The sequence below is a fragment of the Saccoglossus kowalevskii genome, chromosome 2 (genome assembly GCF_978046115.1).
Source record: "Saccoglossus kowalevskii chromosome 2, keSacKowa6.1, whole genome shotgun sequence".
NCBI lineage: Eukaryota > Metazoa > Hemichordata > Enteropneusta > Harrimaniidae > Saccoglossus > Saccoglossus kowalevskii.
In genome coordinates, this window is record NC_140642.1 from 25,425,752 (window position 1) to 25,448,267 (window position 22,516).

The 22,516-nt window shown below is 36.0% G+C and overlaps 1 protein-coding gene across 1 annotated transcript; it reads left to right on the top strand.

Moving 5' to 3' along the window:
• Positions 1–7,556: 7,556 nt before the first annotated feature.
• LOC100369935 (adenylate kinase 7-like) lies at positions 7,557–22,230 on the top strand. The gene is made up of 17 exons (XM_002738702.4): positions 7,557–7,700; positions 8,377–8,550; positions 8,996–9,104; positions 9,315–9,409; positions 9,808–9,918; positions 10,187–10,270; positions 10,428–10,516; positions 10,682–10,772; positions 11,428–11,505; positions 15,106–15,255; positions 15,558–15,686; positions 15,784–15,895; positions 16,135–16,263; positions 16,588–16,851; positions 17,052–17,272; positions 17,432–17,590; positions 21,812–22,230. Exons 1-17 carry the CDS (start codon positions 7,608–7,610, stop codon positions 21,848–21,850), a joined length of 2,127 nt encoding a protein of 708 aa, XP_002738748.2. The 5' UTR covers positions 7,557–7,607; the 3' UTR covers positions 21,851–22,230.
• Positions 22,231–22,516: the final 286 nt, after the last annotated feature.

Below are 22,516 nucleotides of genomic sequence, written 5' to 3' on the forward strand. Positions count from 1 at the left end.
CATCTCAATACATGTCCATCTCGTGTCTGTCATCTTAATACATGTCCACCTGTACCTGCCATATTACTAAATGTCCACCTGTACCTGCCATCTCAATACATGTCCATCTCGTGTCTGTCATCTTAATACATGTCCACCTGTACCTGCCATATTACTAAATGTCCACCTGTACCTGTCATCTCAATACATGTCCATCTCGTGTCTGTCATCTTAATACATGTCTACCCGTACATGGGATCTCTGTACATGTCCACCTGTACCTGTCATCTCAATACATGTCCACTTGTACCTGCCATCTCAATACATGTCCACCTGTACCTGTCATCTCAATACATGTCTACCTCGTGTCTACAATCACAGTACATGTCCACCTGTACCTGAGATCTCAATACATGTCCATCTTGTGTCTGTTATCTTAATACATGTCCACCTGTACCTGCCATATTACTAAATGTCCACCTGTACCTGCCATCATAATACATGTCCATTTCGTGTCTGTCATCTTAATACATGTCCACCTGTACCTGCCATATTACTAAATGTCCACCTGTACCTGTCATCTCAATACATGTCCATCTCGTGTCTGTCATCTTAATACATGTCTACCCGTACATGGGATCTCAATACATGTCCACCTGTACCTGTCATCTCAATACATGTCCACTTGTACCTGCCATCTCAATACATGTCCACCTGTACCTGTCATCTCAACACATGTCTACCTCGTGTCTGCCATCACAGTACATGTCCACCTGTACCTGAGATCTCAATACATGCCCATCTTGTGTCTGTCATCTTAATACATGTCCACCTGTACCTGCCATAATACTAAATGTCCACCTGTACCTGCCATCTCAATACATGTCCATCTCGTGTCTGTCATCATAATACGTGTCCACCTGTACCTGCCATATTACTAAATGTCCACCTGTACCTGCCATCTCAATACATGTCCATCTCGTGTCTGTCATCTTAATATATGTCCACCTGTACCTGCCATATTACTAAATGTTCACCTGTACCTGCCATCTCAATACATGTCCACTTGTACCTGCCATCTCAATACATGTCCACCTGTACCTGCCATCTCAATACATGTCCACCCATGCCTGTCATCTCAATACATGTCCACCTGTACCTGCCATCTCAATACATGTCCACCCGTACCTGTCATCTCAATACATGTCAACCTCGTGTCTGCCATCTCAGTACATGTCCACCCGTACCTGCCATCTCAATACATGTCCACCCATAGTTGCCATCTCAATACATGTCCACCTGTACCTGCCATATTACTAAATGTCCACCTGTACCTGCCATCATAATACATGTCCATCTCGTGTCTGTCATCTTAATACATGTCCACCTGTACCTGCCATATTACTAAATGTCCACCTGTACCTGTCATCTCAATACATGTCCATCTCGTGTCTGTCATCTTAATACATGTCTACCCGTACATGGGATCTCAATACATGTCCACCTGTACCTGTCATCTCAATACATGTCCACTTGTATCTGTCATCTCAATACATGTCCACCTGTACCTGTCATCTCAATACATGTCTACCTCGTGTCTGCCATCACAGTACATGTCCACCTCTACCTGAGATCACAATACATGCCCATCTTGTGTCTGTCATCTTAATACATGTCCACCTGTACCTGCCATAATACTAAATGTCCACCTGTACCTGCCATCTCAATACATGTCCATCTCGTGTCTGTCATCATAATACATGTCCACCTGTACCTGCCATATTACTAAATGTCCACCTGTACCTGCCATCTCAATACATGTCCATCTCGTGTCTGTCATCTTAATATATGTCCACCTGTACCTGCCATATTACTAAATGTTCACCTGTACCTGCCATCTCAATACATGTCCACTTGTACCTGCCATCTCAATACATGTCCACCTGTACCTGCCATCTCAATACATGTCCACCCATACCTGCCATCTAAATACATGTCCACCTGTACCTACAATCTCAATACATGTCCACACTTACCTGTCATCTCAATACATGTCCACATGTACCTGCCATCTCAATACATGTCCACCCATGCCTGTCATCTCAATACATGTCCACCTGTACCTGCCATCTCAATACATGTCCACCCGTACCTGTCATCTCAATACATGTCAACCTCGTGTCTGCCATCTCAATACATGTCCACCTGTACCTGCCATCTCAATACATGTCCACCCATATCTGTCATCTCAATACATGTCCACCCGTATCTGTCATCTAATACATGTCCATCTCGTGTCTGCCATCTCAGTACATGTCCACCTGTGCCTATCTTCTCAATACATGCCTATCTGTACCTACTATTTCGATACACGTCCATCCGTACCTGTCATCTTAATACATGTCCACCCGTATCTGTCATCTAATACATGTCCATCTCGTGTCTGCCATCTCAGTACATGTCCACCTGTGCCTATCTTCTCAATACATGCCCATCCGTACCTACTATTTCGATACACGTCCATCCGTACCTGTCATCTCAATACATGTCCACCTGTACCTGCCATCTCAATACATGTCCACTTGTATCTGCCATCTCAATACATCTCCACCCATACATGCCATCTCAATACATGTCCACCCATACCTGCCATCTCAATACATGTCCACATGTAAATGCCATCTCAATACATGTCCACCCATACCTGCCATCTCAATACATGTCCACTTGTATCTGCCATCTCAATACATGTCCACCTGTACCTGCCATCTCAATACATGTCCAACAATACCTGCCATCTCAATACATGTCCACATGTACCTGCCATCTCAATACATGTCAACCTCGTGTCTGCCATCTCAGTACATGTCCTGTACCTGCCATCTCAGTACATGTCCACCTTGTGTCTGTCATCTCACTACATTTCCACCCGTATCTGGCTTCTCAATACATGTCCACCACTACCTGCCATCTCAATATACTAGTATGTCCACCCGTACCTGCCATCTCACTAAATGCCCACCTGTAACTGCCATCTCAATACATGTCCACCCGTACCTGTCATCTCAATGCATGTTCACCTTTACCTGGCATCTCACTACATTTCCACCTGTATCTGGCTTCTCAATACATGTCCACCCCTACCTGCCATCTCAATATACTAGTATGTCCACCCGTACCTGCCATCTCACTAAATGCCCACCTGTAACTGCCATCTCAATACATGTCCACCCGTACCTGTCATCTCAATGCATGTCCACCTTTACCTGGCATCTCACTACATTTCCACCTGTATCTGGCTTCTCAATACATGTCCACCCCTACCTGCCATCTCAATATACTAGTATGTCTACCTGTACTTGCCATCTTAATACATGTCCACTCCGTATTTGTCATCTCTATACATGTTCACCCGAATCTGTCATCTCCAATACATGCCCACCTGTACCTATCATCATACCCTATGACACTCCTAGAACCGCCACAGTGACATAACACTCATCATTCGAACAAACGTTTGAAATTTACCATGACCTACACAGATCGTATTGGGGCGAAACGTTGCGCATATCAATCAGCAACGGTTGGCACTCACTACATGTATGTCGATGTCGACTTATTAATGTGAGTACGGCAAAGTTGGACAAGGTATTTGGTAGAATTACATAATCATACGAGAAAATTGATTTAGATTATAAAGACAGTCAAAGTCATTTCTCCAATATGTAACTCGTCACCAGAAACTCTAAAGCAACTTGAGTCGTGACTCAAATCTATTTTAAAGTCGAGGAACTTGAACACGTACATGGATAAGACGTGGCATTAATTGACGTAGAGTTGCATATGCGCTGACGAAAACATGCTTCTTACCTTAAAACAGTAGCGGCAGCACAAAGGGACAGAAGGGGCAGTCGCTCCTCTCGAAAAAAGAGGTTAGGGGCGTCGCCCCTTCAAAATCAAGCTGAAACCCTTTGTGTCAGCAAAATGTGTCCCCCAAATAGCAGGAAATAGCGTTCCAGAGAGTCTAGATTTCAACATTTTTAACTCAGTAATAAAGAGGATATTGACAATAGTTCCAATGATCATTATAATTACACATAATATAGACACGTGAGAACATATCAGATTAGTAATTTATTTCAGCATTATTAATTATCATAATGACATCTTGAGCGTCGTTAGTCTGAGACGTGGTACATTATATGGTATACCCACTACAAGCCATCCCACAATGCCAATGTACAGTGGTGTATCTTGGGATTTACTCACTTATTACCAGAACTAAAAGTTATTCATAATGAATTACCACTTCAAAAATAATGTAAGAAACATATGAATCTTATTTTTTATTACATCTTTAGGGGGTCTCTAATAGAAAGCGCTGAGAGTGTGACCTGCACTGCAGTGGTTATATCATGCTTTTAAAGTCCCGCGTGTTCTTCGCTTTCTGTTTTCTCCAAAATCAGATGTGTTTTCCAAAGTCAGCCTTAATTTAAAAAAAATATAACCTAAATAAATTTGAGTTGCCAAATCAGCGAGGATCCCTCCCCAACCGAAAATGTGCTCGAGCTGTTGATGCGTAATCCGTTAGAATGTTAGCGACTTGCCCATTGAATGATATTGCATTTATCTTCATACAAATTAGTCGAATCCATAACGCCCAAACGATCGTGTCGGTGCTAACTTCGCAATGTTAGTCAAATGAGTTATTTATTTATTTATTTATTTGTTTGTTTATTTATTTATTTCAAACATTATTAAGTTATATCGAGATGTGAACTCAACATGAGTACTGCCAGTGCGAAGTGACCGACCAATCAATCAATCATTTATTTATTTATTTATTTATTTATTTATTTATTTATTTATTTATTTATTTATTTATTTATTTATTTATTTATTTATTTATTTATTTCAAACATTATTAAGTTATATCGAGATGTGAACTCAACAAGAGTACTTACTGCCAGTGCGAAGTGGCCAATCAATGGCCGCGGCGCATGCGCAGAAATTAGTAAGTAAGTGGACCACATCAGACCAAGTCACGTTTGTATGCATCAAGTTTATTTTTAAAACATACAATTGGCTACTATACTGTGAATACTGAGATGATATTGTGCAATTGTATTGATGTAGCGTAGGACAAAAAAGTGAAGGTCGCTTGATAGATAGATATCTGAAATGATAATTTAAATCTACAATATGAGTTCTTCTGCAACATCAAATCAAATAAATGGGTCTCTGATAACAAATAACACGACTCTATGGAAACTAGTAAGGAAATAAACATGCTAAAAATGTTGTCTGTTGTGGAAAATTTTCCAAAATTGCATGGTCAAAAAAGGCGAGTAAACTTGGATTGTCTGTGTCCACACATGGAGGTAAAAGACATGGTCCACATATGTTAGTGTTCGTTCGGTACCTGGTATTGAATTACCACCAGTTACATTGCCTTAAGTCGACGGTCGGAGACATCTGCATGTACAACCCAGACGTCGTTTGTCAGTCTTCAGCCTGAGACAATCCATTGTCCATAGAATACTGAAACGAATAAGCTGTCTAGTATTTGAGTTGATTTGACCTAAATTATTTTGGGTCATTAATGTACGATATTTCGATACATATTACTAAATGTCCACTTGATGACGAAGTTTCTGATGACCATATAGCTATCGACGTGGAAGTCATGCATTGACAATAAGCACCAAAGACCTTGTAACCATGACAACTCAAGGGCGCAATCATAATGTAGTATTCTACGGGAATCATTCGATGACAAATGTACCTTGAAATTTCGAATTTATTAATTTTCAATAAATTGTACTTCCGTGCAATATAAGAATATTGACGTAAATAAAGTCAGCTCAATTTTCGAGAAAATGATGGTTGTATCTTAGTGGTCATTTTGACAGTGTTGTAGTACCCCAGGTTTCATATGGGAGAGATAATATGCGCTCAAATTATAGGCTCGTGAGAAAAAAAATATTTGTTTGTTGTTTTCTATTATTTCACAAATCTGGGTTTTAAAAAGTGACAAAATGTACAATTTCTCTTTAACATTTTGCCCTATGGAATTATTCTTAAAGTAGCGTCCGTGTAACACACAAAATATTTCTATTTCATGGTACCGTGAGACAAAAACTTCATAATTTCACATAATAAACCAATGAGCAACCAAATTTCTCAAAAAATTATGAGTAGACAAAAAAATGTACTTTGGAACGGTCACGGTAACCTGTATCAGGTGAAGATGGAGGTAAAGTATGTGGTTTCAGTCCTAACAAATCCAAGGGACGTGGGTCCGAGATCTTAATCGTATGACATACCCTGGGGGGGGGGGCTACTTGCATAGAAGTGCAATACGGGTATGTGCCGCCCGACCGGGGTGTCAGTTCACGTTATTTTGGTTTAGAAGTGTGTAGCATTTTTCACAGGTCCTTATATTCAAAGCCAAATACCAGAGAGGCTGAATAAAAAGCGTCGCCCGGATGCGCTCACTGGGTGCAAAAGTAATCGTATCCATATAAAGCCAGTTTCTCCTGATGCTTGGCGCTCAGTTGCAGATTCTACAAAGTCACCGCCCTGAACACGTGGCATGAGTTAGGGTTAGGGTTAGGGCTAGGTTAAATTATTTCTAATAACAGAATAGAATAGAATAGAATAGAATAGAATAGAATAGAATAGAATAGAATAGAATAGAATAGAATAGAATAGAATAGAATAGAATAGAATATTTGACTCGAAATAATGTAAGAAATTACATAATTTATGGCCAAAAACGAACAAAGTAACACACATTGTCACAAACAACAATAATAAATAAAACCAAAAACATGTTTAACAATAAGCATAAATTTCTAAGATTTTATGAATAAAGACTCCTAGACTGCTGGCAATGAAACTATCTTTTGAACTCAACAGTTTCTTAAACATGAACTGCCTAGGCGAACGAGATTTTTCATATAAGTTAGCATCTAGCAGATTCCATGTAGATATGTTACCAGTGGACAGGGAGGTCTCAGTCCGGTAATGTACGTAAACGTTTCATTATACGAATTCTGAAACTCAGTGGCAACCCAACTACATTTCCATTTGTATTGTAATAATTAATGAAAAAGTTAATAATACAATGAAATATAATGCAACGTAATATTGTTTTTAAATGCGGAACACGCTAACAAATGTATTCGTTCGAACACGCTATCCATTTTATTTGTTCGCATGCTTGTTATGCAAGCTGTTGCAAATTGAAATACACAAAATTACATAACAAAAAAGCTGAATAAATTTTAACCAGTTAAGTATAGAATGGACTACATTCAATGACAATGAAAAACCTAAAACAACTGCAATAATTACAGAAACAAAAATTCAAAATTGGATGATAACTACCAAGAAAAATAAGAATAATATATATTTATATCATATTTTTTTTAAAAAGTCGTTTTACCTGGCGAATTTACCACGCGTCTGATAGCGCCATCTACATTTATATTTCGAAAATCGGAAATTTAGAAAATGTCGCAAGAGGGCAGTATTTAATCACGTGATCTTCATAGCGACGGATTTTACTGCGCATCCAAACATTGTCTTCTTTGCGCATTGCACGAAAACAGTCTGCAGTCAAGATGGCGGAAGAAACTGCATCTTCAGAAAAACCCCAATCAAAACTGATCTTTGTGAATCAGTTAGACTGTTATGGTGGAAAAAACATAGGAAACGTGAGTACACTGAGCTCGAGTATATGTAGCCTGTAGAATGTATATCTTTATCGGTTTGACATTAAGTTTAATATCGATAGTGTTTTTTTGCCCAACGACCAGATCGAGTTATTCAAACACGAAGCGACGTGTTTGCTTCACCGTATTTTCATTTATCTCGAATGTTAATTTTATACCGTGAAGAGGGTATAATTTATAAACATGTTCATTTGTTGTGTACGATCATTACACTGTTGCTGATCGGCACTACTATAATAACTGTGAATTCAGCTCAGCTTTGGGACATGGTCAATTTATTTGCCACGAAGTTGTACCGAACTGCTTAAACCATATTGTGAAAGTCACGAAATTCTGTCCAGAACGATCGTCTTATAAACCACAGTCCCTCTAGAAGGCCGTGACATATTCCATACCATTTTTTACCCGTATGTAACTGTACCTCACTTTATATTATTTTTTGGCAGTTTCGTTTTATAGGATGAGCGTGACTTTTGTCATAATGATATGCACTCAAGATCTTGCGCGAATTGACTAAGTCATACGAATTGTGATATAATCAAAAATGGCAAGACAAACATACATTTCCAGATTTTATTGAATCTATGAAATAGCTGTTATCGAACTGCAACTCTCTTGGAAACTCCATTTAATAAACTATTATTTATCCCAATTCTAGTTTCTGTCCCAATGCTTAGTTGGTGCATCATTGGAGGAAATTGAAGAGGAAGAAGATGACAGAAGTATTGACACTGATATTCTTCAAAAACCAAAGGAAGGTACCTTCCAGGTAGTGGGGACAGCAAAGGATCAATCAACACAAAAACCAGACTGGGCAAAAGATGTAATACTGGTAAGATTTTTCTTAAATGTCTTTATCAGTGTCCTGTGCATTTCAGTTTGGGAAAAGTTAAAATTAAATCTTTCTCCTGTTGTATAAATAACAAATATTAAACTATACTTTTAATTCTCATGTGGGAGCTAATGCATAAATTAATGTTTTTCCCCAGTGGTGTGATAATTCTGATTGAATTGAAATTATTAAAAAAAATGAAGGGTGTTTAAAATATTCAACAATTTTTTAGCCTTTGACTTTTTGAAACTGTGAAAAAAATATGTTTTATTTTCAGTGACCCCAGCTATCTATGGCAGTGTGTTTTGATATAATTATCTCATTGAGAAATGTACCCACAATCAATAACATATATAAACATTGCATGAAATTTATTGTGATAGACTGTATTTTACGAATATCTTCACATTAAATTTTACTTATTTATTCCATCATTTTTTTATAGACAACTGAACGGGACCAACTTTTGGAGCATTTAATGGAATGTGATGTAATCATTTATGATATCACAGAAGATCCCGATCAAATAGATGAAGCATCTTGGGCAGTGTCAGGTAAATGACTTTTCTAACTAGTCAGTAAAATTTCAATCTAGGTTTTTGAATAATTAAGGACAGAACTAAAAAAAAATAATAATAAACTCTGAGATGCATAACAATTTAATTAAAAATATACATGGTAAACTCTTCTTTTTAAGACTGATAATTTAACAAGGCAAATTGATGTTGTATGCATTATTATTCATATATGCATTTTAATTACAGCACTACATGCTGAGATTGAGAGATTTGACAGTCCAAAAATGTTTGTTTTATTATCAACTGTAATGACTTGGGCAAAAAGCAAACCATTGGATCCAGTAAGTACATTATTATAATGATGATATGCTCACAGTGCTGTTTTCACTACTGGACAATATCTTACGTTCTGTGAAACTGAAAATATTTAACTAGTTGTCTGTGTATTGTAACAATTAAGTTTAAAACAAATGAGACTTGACATGATTTTTTCATTATGTCTATTTTTTGTTGAACATTAACTGATTGTGTTTGTATTGACTTGGTGTTTATACTATATTATTTGATTGGGGTGTAGCTTTTGACTCTACAACACTCATTTTCTGCAAAGTGTTAAATAATATTGTAGAACCTTTGAAATTAATTTGATGTGAACTGTGGCTACAATTATTATTATATTTTCTTCTCACAAGTTATTTAAATGTTTGATTAACTAAGAATGTATAACATTCCCTTGCAGGATGATCCGGAAATTCCGTTCACAGAAGATGATTATCGGCGTAGGAAGCCTCATCCAAATTATAAATCTCACATCAGTGCTGAAAAGTTAGTTATTAAACTTGGAAAAACAGTAAGTCATTTCCAACATGACATTGGTAAATATGTTATAATCCCAGTAAAAATATGCATAATGGCTGTAAAAGTGAGTTAGTTAGAAGTAATTTAACGGCTGTAAAAGTAAGTTAGTTAGTAATAATTTAAAATTGCTGCTCAACTCTTAACACCTGATAAACTGGCTAATCATGGTTCCTATTTTTGCTTGGTTTCATGATATCTTCAATTTCAACGAAACTGCAAAATGTTGGACATATGTCAATTGGTACTTTTGTTTATTTCAGGACAAATCTCGATTTGTGACCTATGTTGTTGCCTCTGGACTGACGTATGGAGCTGGTGAAAACATCTTTCATTATCTTACAAAGGTAATTGTTCAGAACGAAAAATATCAAATTGAACATGGTTTTTGTGGTGAATATGTCAAAATGTTTGCACCTCTATGAGTGAGACTACAACTATTTCATTTCTTTTATTCTAGAATTTGCCCAAATCATTATTTTAAAATATATGCTTTCCTTTCAGACTGCCTGGCATGGTCAAGCCGAAGCTCTTCAGTGTTTTGGCACTGGAATGAATGTTGTACCCACAATTCATATCAAGGATCTTGCTGCGTAAGTAACTTGGGTTATTTTTCTCAGTGCTTAGATACTTGGGTACACAAGTCATTTGATGATATTAAAATAAAAATTTTAGTGATTTGTGCTATAACATTAATCTGTTTACATTTTCCAACATTACTTCTAGTAATAGTTTTATTTATTTTATTTTTTATTCAGAGTTCTTCAGAATACTATTGATAGTCGACCAAAAACTAGGTATCTAGTGGCTGTTGATGATTCACAGAACACTCTTGAAGAAATTGTCAGGGTGAGTATTAATAAATAATCATGTTAGGAAACATTGTTGTATTTGTTATAATTATGATTTCTATATACATAATGAATATATATTTGTAAATTATAGTTAAAGGACGGTAGTCGTTGCGCCACACATGCGCAAGATATATGGGTCTCATATAAACAAAGATGGCGACTTTGACTGTTGCGCAGGTCAATGAGTCCAAACTGAGACGTTTCAAAGCTCTAATTAGGTAATTTTTAGGTGATTGGAAGATATCGAAAGAGTTCCCAGCGGTATTCATTGCAAATCGCGTCCAGGTCAAACCTCATACTTGAGATTTCCATTGGAAGAGCGTGTTGGATTGTGGGAAAATCAATGTTTATCAACACAAATGTCGCACATGCGCAGCGCGACGACCACTGCGCTTTGAATATTTGATTATAAATGCCTGCTGTCTTTAATTGTCAGCAGGATCACACCATTAAAGGGCACTGGTCGTTAGAACATGCTTTGTTCCATACAGGTCACATAATACAAAGAAAATGTAATTGTTTGTTTTTCACAAAATTTTAACATGCATGGTACAATGGTCACCACCCTTTAATCTACATGTTGAATGATCCACCCACTATTGTGGATTTGAGGGATTGTTGAATATATTTGTTTACCATTCTATTCACAGACTGTTAGTACTAGTCTTGGCACTGGAAAAGTAAAAAATATTACAAAGGAAGAAGCATTACTGAGTAAGGATCTTGAGGTAAGGATTTAGACAAATGTTGTTTTCTACAGACAGATTGGAACTGTGAATCAATGCAGTGTACATTGATAATTTTAATTAATGAAAGACATTCTGCATTATTTAAACAATCAAATTTAATTGAAATGAAAAACTAGACATATCCATATTTGATATTCAACCTAGTCCAATAGTACTGTAAAATCTGTATTAGAAGCTGCGGTTTCTATTAAAATGGTAAAATACAACAGAGGAGATGCGATGTCTATTAGAGCATGAGAAATTGTGATTTTTGGGTTCGCAGTTATTCAAAAAGAATGTGTGCTGCTTCAATTAGAGATGCGGCTTCTAATACAGATTTTACGGTAATATGTACAAGGTTTGTATTTTTCTGATCAGTCATTTATATAGACTAGTTCAGCTAACTCCTGTACACAAAGGCTGTACCTAATTTGTGGTATCTCTATAACAGGGATATATTGTGATTGCTAATGTACTAGAACTGTAGTATTTCACTGTTGTACAAATAATACAATACCTTGCTAGTTCATGAATGCCTTATTCCCTCACTGAACCAACAACTTTCAGATGATTCTGGCAAACATTCCTGGATGCCTTTCCCTGATGAAAGGATGTTGGTTAAGGGAAGAGTAGGAAATCAAACGGGCGGTGCACCGTGGTCGTTACCGCGGTGTACTGCAGAACGCCGGGGAGAGCCGCGGACTGCTTATAACTAGGGGCCTCTATCGCTGTACTGGTCACAACCGCAGTCCTTGGTAATGTGTGAAATACGTACTTAACAGTTTCTTTGTTATTCCACGAGTCATTGTTTTAAAATCCGATGCTGTAAATGGATACGATATGTGCGCTTGTTTAGTATTTAGTACATGTATTTAGCGTCAATTTCCAAAGTGATGCGATACAATTTTCACAAAGTTTCAGCGTATCCAAGCCGTATCCTGGTTCTTGATTGATTTGGCAGTATCATGTTCACCATTTGTGTCACACTCCAGAAAAAATGGCTAGCAAACGAGAAACGGACGAACTAATCAAAACAGGTCAGGCTGTCTGCATTGCTATCACGGGGGTAATTCTTCTCCTCTAGGGTTCTCCACACGTGCCAGGGGGAATCCTGTCTCGTCTCTATATCGCGTCCCCTTGAGGTATGGGATCGGGAAAGTCACTTAAGCTTTACAGTCAAATAAGACACACACAACGAAATACGTTTCAACTCTCGTCTTAGTCCATCAGTCGAGCACTCTATAAGACACAGCGCCCTGGGGAAAAATCCCCAAGACTATCGCAAGGCTGACCCAAGACTGGACTGCCTCAAGGCTCGCCCCAAGACTCTCCAGGACTGGACTGCGTCTGTCGTGCTGTACTCGCCAAGACCAACTCAAACTCTCTTTATTCATTTTCAAAACTCTAACCAATTACAAAGCAGTATTAAGACTCTAGGAGGTAACCTTCAATCATACAGCCAATCAAACTAAGTACTGAACACATCATATCTTTTGATTAATCGTTCACTACATTAATAATTACGAATACTAACGTCAGAAATAGCAGTCCGAATAGCGACGGTTATCTCGTAATTAGTTCCAAATCACTGAGTCGAGTTCCGTCCAGGACCTCGCCTGCCTAAACGATGATAGACATAACACAGCCATTCGCAAATAATCAGCTAATTAAGTCGATTAACAGATACGCGAAAACAATTTCATCATATTGCACTGACCATGGAGCTAAAAAAAAAAATTGTCATCTAAGCGTTAGGCCGTCGCTGATTGGCTGCTGTGCTGGAATGCCAATTTTTAGTTTCAAATACCCCAGCTTAGTGTTCTGTGTTCTTCGCGTAATGAGGTGTTCGTATGCAAGAGATTTTTCCACACAAAAACGACGAATTCGGCCGAATTTTGTTATCGGTTGGCTTAATATAACCCCAACGGACCGTATTTTTGTGAAAGATTGGTATTTTTGTCCTGATTTGCAGGAAACTGAAAAACGCATTTCACAACTTGTCTCTTATTTAGTTTTATGCGTCATTCAAGATGGCGGCCCCCATATAGTAAATATCGTATTTATTTTATTATCATGTGTGCGCCAGCTGTTTGTTTACAATATCATTATCAACAAAAGTTATTCAGTGGCCCGTCTCTGAGACAGTAAGTCGCGGTTTCGACTAAGTCGCGTAGTTATAAATTATACAAATTATACGAAAGCAACGCAATTTCAAGTCGACAATGTTGAAATATTCACAGCCAGTACGTAAACAATGGAAAATAAGTTTGCGTAATTATTACAAAGGCAACGTATTATAAAGTCGGCAAATTTGAAATATTCACAGCCAGTACGTAAACAGCGGAAAATAAGTTTGCGTAATTATTACAAAGGCCGTTAAATATTCACAGCCAGTACGTAGACAACGGAAAATAAGTTTGCGTAATTATTGCAAAGCCAACGCATTATCAAGTCGGCAAAGTTGAAATGTTCACAGCCAGTACGTAAACAGTGGAAAATAAGTTTGCGTAATTATTACGAAGGCAACGCATTATCACGTCGGCAATGGTAAAATATTCACAACCAGAACGGTAACAATTTTTACGTAGGCAACGCAGAGCCAGTTAAAATTTGCGTAATGGGATGTGTATAATAATAAGGTCAACGCGCGGAGCACGAATGGTCACCAAGGTAACAACAACCCACTTGTTCAGCGCGTGACTTGTGGTTAAACTTAGGCCAAGGTTTATTACATTAGTCAGTTTCGCCATGGAACTATAAATAGTTCCATGGTTTCGCCAAGACGTGCGCTATTTTTTTCGCTGATCACCCAGTTGTTGTAGTATATATTGTAGCACCAAGTGTGTGACACTCCCTCTTCGACTTCGGCTTGCTTTTCCTACTTAGTGCATGGTCTCGAGGTAACGTAAACTGCGGCCTCTCATCGAGTGTTTTACACTTGGAATTTATACTTCGCCCGATTATATTGGTATACGCGAAACATTAATCTTTTAAAATAAATCCTGAGACCATACATGATGTAAATTCAAAATAATGTGATATTATTTTACATTATGTGGGGTCTACATTATTCTGGGTTGTTTTGCGATGTTATACCAAGACTCGTGAAAATAAAATAGTGTTCTTCTGCGAACTAATAGAGACGATTTTTCCAATCTTCTGGTACCACTCGATTTTTATTATTTGAACTTGGCGGCAAGTAACCTTTAGTTTCCCAGTCTATCGTGTCCATTCATAGTCTTAACAATAGGGTGTAAATTGCCATGCGAGCCTACCGCACACGACCGTGGTAAACCGGGGTCATGGAATCTATGCATAAATTTGCATAAAATGCGGTCGACCGGTGAGCACCCACCACCACCGCGGTTAACCGCGAGTTTGATTCCCTACTCTTCCCTAACTCCAGGATCATATAATCGTCTTACTAGTTCTTTACATTTGAAGATTGTCTGATCAGTCACTGCAATCATATAGACACCATTATGAAATAAAAGTCTTGTAAATACTACTACTATGACATCTTTGACGTTAATGTTAATGTAACCAAATATTATGCTAAATACGTAACCAGTGCCTAATAAGAATTTATTCATTTAATAGCAAGCAGACTTTGATCAATTATTGGTCAATCTTCGAATGGATGCAGTATATATTAAGGAAAGTATGAATATTAGATGGGTTGCTGAGACTGGTATTGTTGATAACATACAAAGTATTATTAAAGAATACAAGACAACTCGAGGACTGCTTGTAAGTACATCATAGATACAACACCTACATGATCATATTATTTCACGCCCCACAAGTTACACCTTATAAGTTAATTTAGTCGGAGCTTAAAGTTATAATTACAATTCTTTTACCGGATAAAATTGTAGTCATTTGGCGTTTGCCACTAAAGGTTATTTTATTTTGAAGCCATCTCATGGCGTGTCTACTGTAATCAGAAAATTTTGAATACACTGTCTGTTCTCTTATGTTGGCAAGTGATGTATTGATTTATGCAATGTATTTATTACTATAATAACATCTCATTCCTCTGACTCATGTAGCCCATGCGTGCATGTATCCTTGGACCACCTGCTGTGGGAAAGACCTCAGTTGTCCAGAAACTGTGTGAACATTATAAACTGCATCATATAAAGATTAATGATGTAATCAAAGAAGCCATTGAAAAATTGGTGAGTGTCATTATGATTTTTTTTTTAAAAATGCTAGATATGTCAGCAAGCAACAATTTAACTGGTACAGTTGTATCTTGTATTGTTTGCTTCTTAGGAGAAGAGTGCTGCTCGTGGAGATCAAGATGAGAATGAAGATGATGATGGAAAGGCACAAGAAGATCAGGAATTGTTAGACCAGATTACAGAAAGTAAAGATAATAATGGTGGTAAGCTATTCTTAAAGTATAACTGTAGTGTAGTTGGATCAAGCTCACTAATATGTTCTGTTAACCACCGTTATCTTAAAAGTTTTCAATTTTACTGTCATGAGAATTGAAAAGAATTATTATGCATTATTACATTTATTTACCCTTTTTTTAAAACTATAAACATCATTCAACTATGTGCATGTGAGTACCGGTATGCTCACATGATTTTCATGTCTTTATTTTATTATTTTTCTCAGGTCGTATTGAGGATCAGTACATCATCCAGTTCTTTCGTGAGAAGCTTCATTCGATGCCATGTCAGAACCAAGGCTTCATCCTGGATGGATATCCCAAAACTTATGAACAAGCTAAGGAACTGTTTGCTAGTACGTGCCAATTTATTTTTAAAATGATCACTGTTTACCATATAGTGTACTTATGAAAGGTTCCATCAAAAGTGTTAAATGTCCTCAAATGCTTTGCCCCTTTTAACGCCCTGAAAATGCCTAAAGACATTTTTGGTGAAATCCAAACCATTTGTACTAAATTGTTTATTGTGATCATGACCTTTACACATTGTATGTATTACTTGTACACTTCAGGCCATATAGATTGACTATGACATCTAGAGAACTATATACAATGTAGGTACAATACTTGAATGCATATACTGTGAGAAATATGCTATAATTTATCATTCTCTCCTACAGCTGATGAAGAAGAAGAGGAACCTGAAGGCAGCAAAGTTCCTGCGTATGATAAAAATATAATGCCAGAAGTTGTTATCTCCCTCAATGCGCCGGATGAATTCTTGAAAATCCGAGTCATGAACTTACCAGAGAGTGTTGTTGCTGATACTCATAATACAGAAGATGGACTTTTGAGACGCCTCAGTGACTTCCGCGTTGTCAATGAAGAAGATAGCACAGTGCTGAACTATTTTGATGAATTGGAAATCCATCCAGATCACATTGGTAAGTGTTGTGATAGTAATAGCAAAGCTCAAGTTACATTTTGTATAATGGGATGTGCCTTTAGAATGTTTCTTCATGAGAATCCATATTTTTAGTTTTCTATGAGCAATTAAATGTGATAAAATGCTGATGGTAATCCAAAACACTTGTCATCAGCATAAAGGACATAGTTTTCAACCTCTGTTTCTGCTGTCCTTTAGATGCCACTAAAGAGACAGATCCTGAAAACAAAGGCATTGTGGACAAAATTATCAAGATTATGGGTGAACCACGTAACTATGGGCCTACTCCAGAAGAACTTGAAGAAATGGAGAGAGTTAATACTGAAAAGAGACTGCAGAGAGAAAAGGAAGAAAAAGAAGAAAGGGAAATGAGAGAAGCTGAAGAAGCTGCTGAAAGGCAACGGAGGCAAGAAGAATGGGTGAGTGACTTTATTATTGAAACAACTGATTTTATGCAGTCCATGTTTCCCATGTATTGTAAAACTTACTGGCTCACATAAGAGATTAAAATAGTAAAAAGTTTGTGATGTTAATGTGGCTGGTGTTATATACATTGTTTTCTTTCTCTTACCAACCAGGCACAACGTCTAGAGGAAGTGAAACGACAGGAACAGGAAGTTTTAGAAAACCAGGCTGTACCATTGAGAAATTATTTGATGAAGCATGTTATGCCAACACTCACTCAAGGCCTTATTGAATGTTGTAAAGTCAGACCTGATGATGCAATTGATCATCTGGTTAGTATTTCCCAAATTCAGTGTGTAGTTTTAAATCTTTCATGTGTTTTTATGACTCACATTTCTTCTGACTGCCATGACTGCAGTATGGCTTCTATCTAGCTCAATGGGTTGAAGGTCTGCTGAGCTATTGGAAAGAGTTCATTGAGTTTTGTTAAAAAAAAATATTTGGACATGTATTACTTGAAATTGTAAGATCAACAATCAATAATTATTAATGTTCTTGAATTATGCTATTCGTTAACCAGAGCTCAAAATCAAGACATTTTTTGAAGAATTGCTGGGCTACCAGTCCCATAGTAATATTAGGTAGTCCATCCTGTTTAGTAGGTTCTTTCAGTCAATAAAAATAAATTTGGCTTAATTTGTGTTGGACACCCATGATTTGGAAACAAATTTGTTTATTATAAAAAAAATATTTTGTAAATATCTAGTAGTCCGGTAGTTTTGAAAAATGGTAGCCCCCGGACAAGATTTCGTAGTCCCTGTGCATTGGGCCACTGTTAATTTTGTGCCCTCTTAAACACATTAGGGGCATTTATACATTTATGTTATTGGTGTCTATTGTGTCCAATTTTTAATGACTTTTTAGCTCCGCTGTTGACTTTGTCGAGCTTATCATATGAGTGATTGTCCATCGTCGTCCGTGTCAATGTTCTTCTTGAAAACTACAAGCCTGAATGCTTTGATACTTGGTGTATATGTACCTTGGGTAAACCTCTTTCAGATTTGTTCATTTCATGATCATATCTTCAATTCTCTAATTTTGGGAATATTTTTGTCATTTTTGGTAAAAAGTGATATTTTCGACTTCTTGTTAAAAACTGCAAGTCCAATTGCTTTGATATTACATATATAGGTACTACCGTAGTGGATCTCTCTCAGATTTGTTCATTTTGTAATGATATCTTCAATTCTCTAATTTTGGTAAATATTTTTGTCATTTTTGGTAAAAAGTAATATTTTCAACTTCTTATTAAAAACCACAAGTGCAATTGCTTTTATATTACATATATAGGTACTACATGTGGACCTCTCTCATATTTGTTCATTTTGTAATGATATCTTTAATTCACTAGTTTTAGTGAATATTTTTGTCATTTTTGGTAAAAAGTGATATTTTCGACTTCTTGTTAAAAACCACAAGTCCAATTGCTTTGATATTACATATATAAGTACTACGTGTGGACCACTCTCAAATTTGTTCATTTCATGATGATATCTTGAATTTTCTAATTTTAAAAACCACAAGTCCAATTGCTTTGATATTACATATATAAGTACTACATGTGGACCACTCTCAAATTTGTTCATTTCATGATGATATCTTGAATTTTCTAATTTTGGTAAAAAGTGATATTTTCAACTTCTTGTTAAAAATCACAATCATTTATGGTGAAAAATGATTTTTTTGAATTCTTGTTGAAAACAACAAGTCCCATTGCATTGATACTATGCATATTGTTCATTTTCTAATGATATCTTCTGTTCTTTAATTGAAATGTGCATTGCTAACAGCGGAGCTATCTCAGCCGAGAGGCTGCTTGTTTAATGACTTATGAGTGCATAGCTACAAACAGTTTAAATAGTTATTGAACGATATATTCTTTTTAGCTCCGCTGTCGACTTTGTCGAGCGGAGCTTATCATATGAGTGATTGTCCGTCGTCGTCGTCCGTGTCAATGTTTTACTTTTTCGACTTCTTCTTGAAAACTACAAGCCTAAATGCTTTGATACTTGGTGTATATGTACCTTGGGTAGACCTCTCTTAGGTTTGTTCATTTCATGTTGATATCTTTAATTCTCTAATTTTGGTGAATATCTTTGTCATTTTTGGTAAAAACTGATATTTTCGACTTCCTGTTAAAAACCGCAAGTGCAATTGCTTTGATATTACATATATAGGTACTACATGTGAACCTCTCTCAGATTTGTTCATTTTGTAATGATATCTTTAATTCTTTAATTTTGGTGAATATTTTTGTCATTTTTGGTAAAAACTGATATTTTCGACTTCTTGTTAAAAACCGCAAGTCCAATTGCTTTGATACTACATATATATGTACTACATGTGGACCTCTCTCAGATTTGTTCGTTTCGTGATGATATCTTCAATTCTCTAATTTTGGTGAATATTTTTGTCATTTTTGGTAAAAACTGATATTTTCGACTTCTTGTTAAAAACCGCAAGTGCAATTGCTTTGATATTACATATATAGGTACTACATGTGGACCTCTCTCAGATTTGTTCGTTTCGTGATGATATCTTCAATTCTCTAATTTTAGTGAATATTTTTGTCATTTTTGGTAAAAAGTGATATTTTCGACTTCTTGTTAAAAACCACAAGTCCAATTGCTTTGATATTACATATATAAGTACTACGTGTGGACCACTCTCAAATTTGTTCATTTCATGATGATATCTTGAATTTTCTAATTTTAAAAACCACAAGTCCAATTGCTTTGATATTACATATATAAGTACTACATGTGGACCACTCTCAAATTTGTTCATTTCATGATGATATCTTGAATTTTCTAATTTTGGTAAAAAGTGATATTTTCAACTTCTTGTTAAAAATCACAATCATTTATGGTGAAAAATGATTTTTTTGAATTCTTGTTGAAAACAACAAGTCCCATTGCATTGATACTATGCATATTGTTCATTTTCTAATGATATCTTCTGTTCTTTAATTGAAATGTGCATTGCTAACAGCGGAGCTATCTCAGCCGAGAGGCTGCTTGTTTAATGACTTATGAGTGCATAGCTACAAACAGTTTAAATAGTTATTGAACGATATATTCTTTTTAGCTCCGCTGTCGACTTTGTCGAGCGGAGCTTATCATATGAGTGATTGTCCGTCGTCGTCGTCCGTGTCAATGTTTTACTTTTTCGACTTCTTCTTGAAAACTACAAGCCTAAATGCTTTGATACTTGGTGTATATGTACCTTGGGTAGACCTCTCTTAGGTTTGTTCATTTCATGTTGATATCTTTAATTCTCTAATTTTGGTGAATATCTTTGTCATTTTTGGTAAAAACTGATATTTTCGACTTCCTGTTAAAAACCGCAAGTGCAATTGCTTTGATATTACATATATAGGTACTACATGTGAACCTCTCTCAGATTTGTTCATTTTGTAATGATATCTTTAATTCTTTAATTTTGGTGAATATTTTTGTCATTTTTGGTAAAAACTGATATTTTCGACTTCTTGTTAAAAACCGCAAGTCCAATTGCTTTGATACTACATATATATGTACTACATGTGGACCTCTCTCAGATTTGTTCGTTTCGTGATGATATCTTCAATTCTCTAATTTTGGTGAATATTTTTGTCATTTTTGGTAAAAACTGATATTTTCGACTTCTTGTTAAAAACCGCAAGTGCAATTGCTTTGATATTACATATATAGGTACTACATGTGGACCTCTCTCAGATTTGTTCATTTTGTAATGATATCTTTAATTCTCTAATTTTGGTGAATATTTTTGTCATTTTTGGTAAAAACTGATATTTTCGACTTCTTGTTAAAAACTGCAAGTGCAATTGCTTTGATATTACATATATAGGTACTACATGTGGACCTCTCTCAGATTTGTTCATTTTGTAATGATATCTTTAATTCTCTAATTTTGGTGAATATTTTTGTCATTTTTGGTAAAAACTGATATTTTCGACTTGTTAAAAACCGCAAGTGCAAATGCTTTGATATTACATATATAGGTACTACATGTGGACCTCTCTCAGATTTGTTCATTTTGTAATGATATCTTTAATTCTCTAATTTTGGTGAATATTTTTGTCATTTTTTGGTGAAAAGTGATATTTTCGACTTCTTGTTGAAAACCGTAAGTCCGATTGCTTTGATATTACATATATAGGTACTACATGTGGACCTCTCTCAGATTTGTTCGTTTTGTGATGATATCTTCAATTCTCTAATTAATTTATTTTGGTGAATATTTTTGTAATTTTTGGTAAAAAGTGATATTTTCGACTTCTTGTTAAAAACTGTAAGTCCGATTGCTTTGATACTATTCATATTGTTCATTTTCTAATGATGTCTTCAGTTCTTTAATTGAAATGTGCATTGCTAACAGCGGAGCTATCTCAGCCGATAGGCTGCTTGTTTTTTTAATCAAATGGACCCCCCAAGAACATTAATCAGGAAATATGCATTGTACTTAATACGTTTCATTCCTTTTCTTTTCAGGCTGAGTATCTTTTTAAGGCTAATCCTCAAGTCGACTGAAGTCATTTATACCGGTAGTCAGAGTGAACAGCTGAGTAGGAGTTTCATGTGTTGTGCTATGATCTTTGAGAACTTCCTATATTTATGTCCTGTGAATATACACCAGTGCATACAATTGAATGGTGATCTTGTTTCTTTTTCAAACCAATTATTCATGCAGATATTACATGTATATATAAATAAATTGTACATTGAAAGGAAAACATGTTTTGTTACTGATAAGTTGGTATTAGGGGTTGTATTCTGTGTACATAAAAAATAAACTTCTAATCTGTGTATCAATGTTACATTATTTTCTGGCAATGTAAGATGTATTATTTCATTTTTCTTCTGTATATTTTAAATATTTGAATTTAAATAAAATATGAAACCAATTGAAATATTCCTCATTGAGCAATATGTACATGTACTAGTGGCAGGAGAAATGAATACATTGAGATGATTGATGTCATAGCAGTAGTATTTTCAACTTTTAATTGATACTATTGTTGTGTTGTGAACTTTCAAATGTTTGCAATTCATGATTTGATGGTATTTATTCACTAAACTTCATGAAATGTACTGAAATTTTCATTACTACACACTTTTGCAATTTTTCTCCATTCCTCGACTGATTTTGTTCAGTCAGTACAGACAAGTCATAATTGTATACATACAAAGTTTGCA

Bases quoted from the DNA above. Each gene is read 5' to 3' on its own strand.
- LOC100369935 (XM_002738702.4), top strand. From the start codon at position 7,608: ATGGCGGAAGAAACTGCATCTTCAGAAAAACCCCAATCAAAACTGATC. The intron at 10,773-11,427 runs GTGAGTATTAAT...TTCTATTCACAG, and splicing joins CTCTTGAAGAAATTGTCAGG to ACTGTTAGTACTAGTCTTGG. The intron at 16,264-16,587 runs GTACGTGCCAAT...TCTCTCCTACAG, and splicing joins AGCTAAGGAACTGTTTGCTA to CTGATGAAGAAGAAGAGGAA.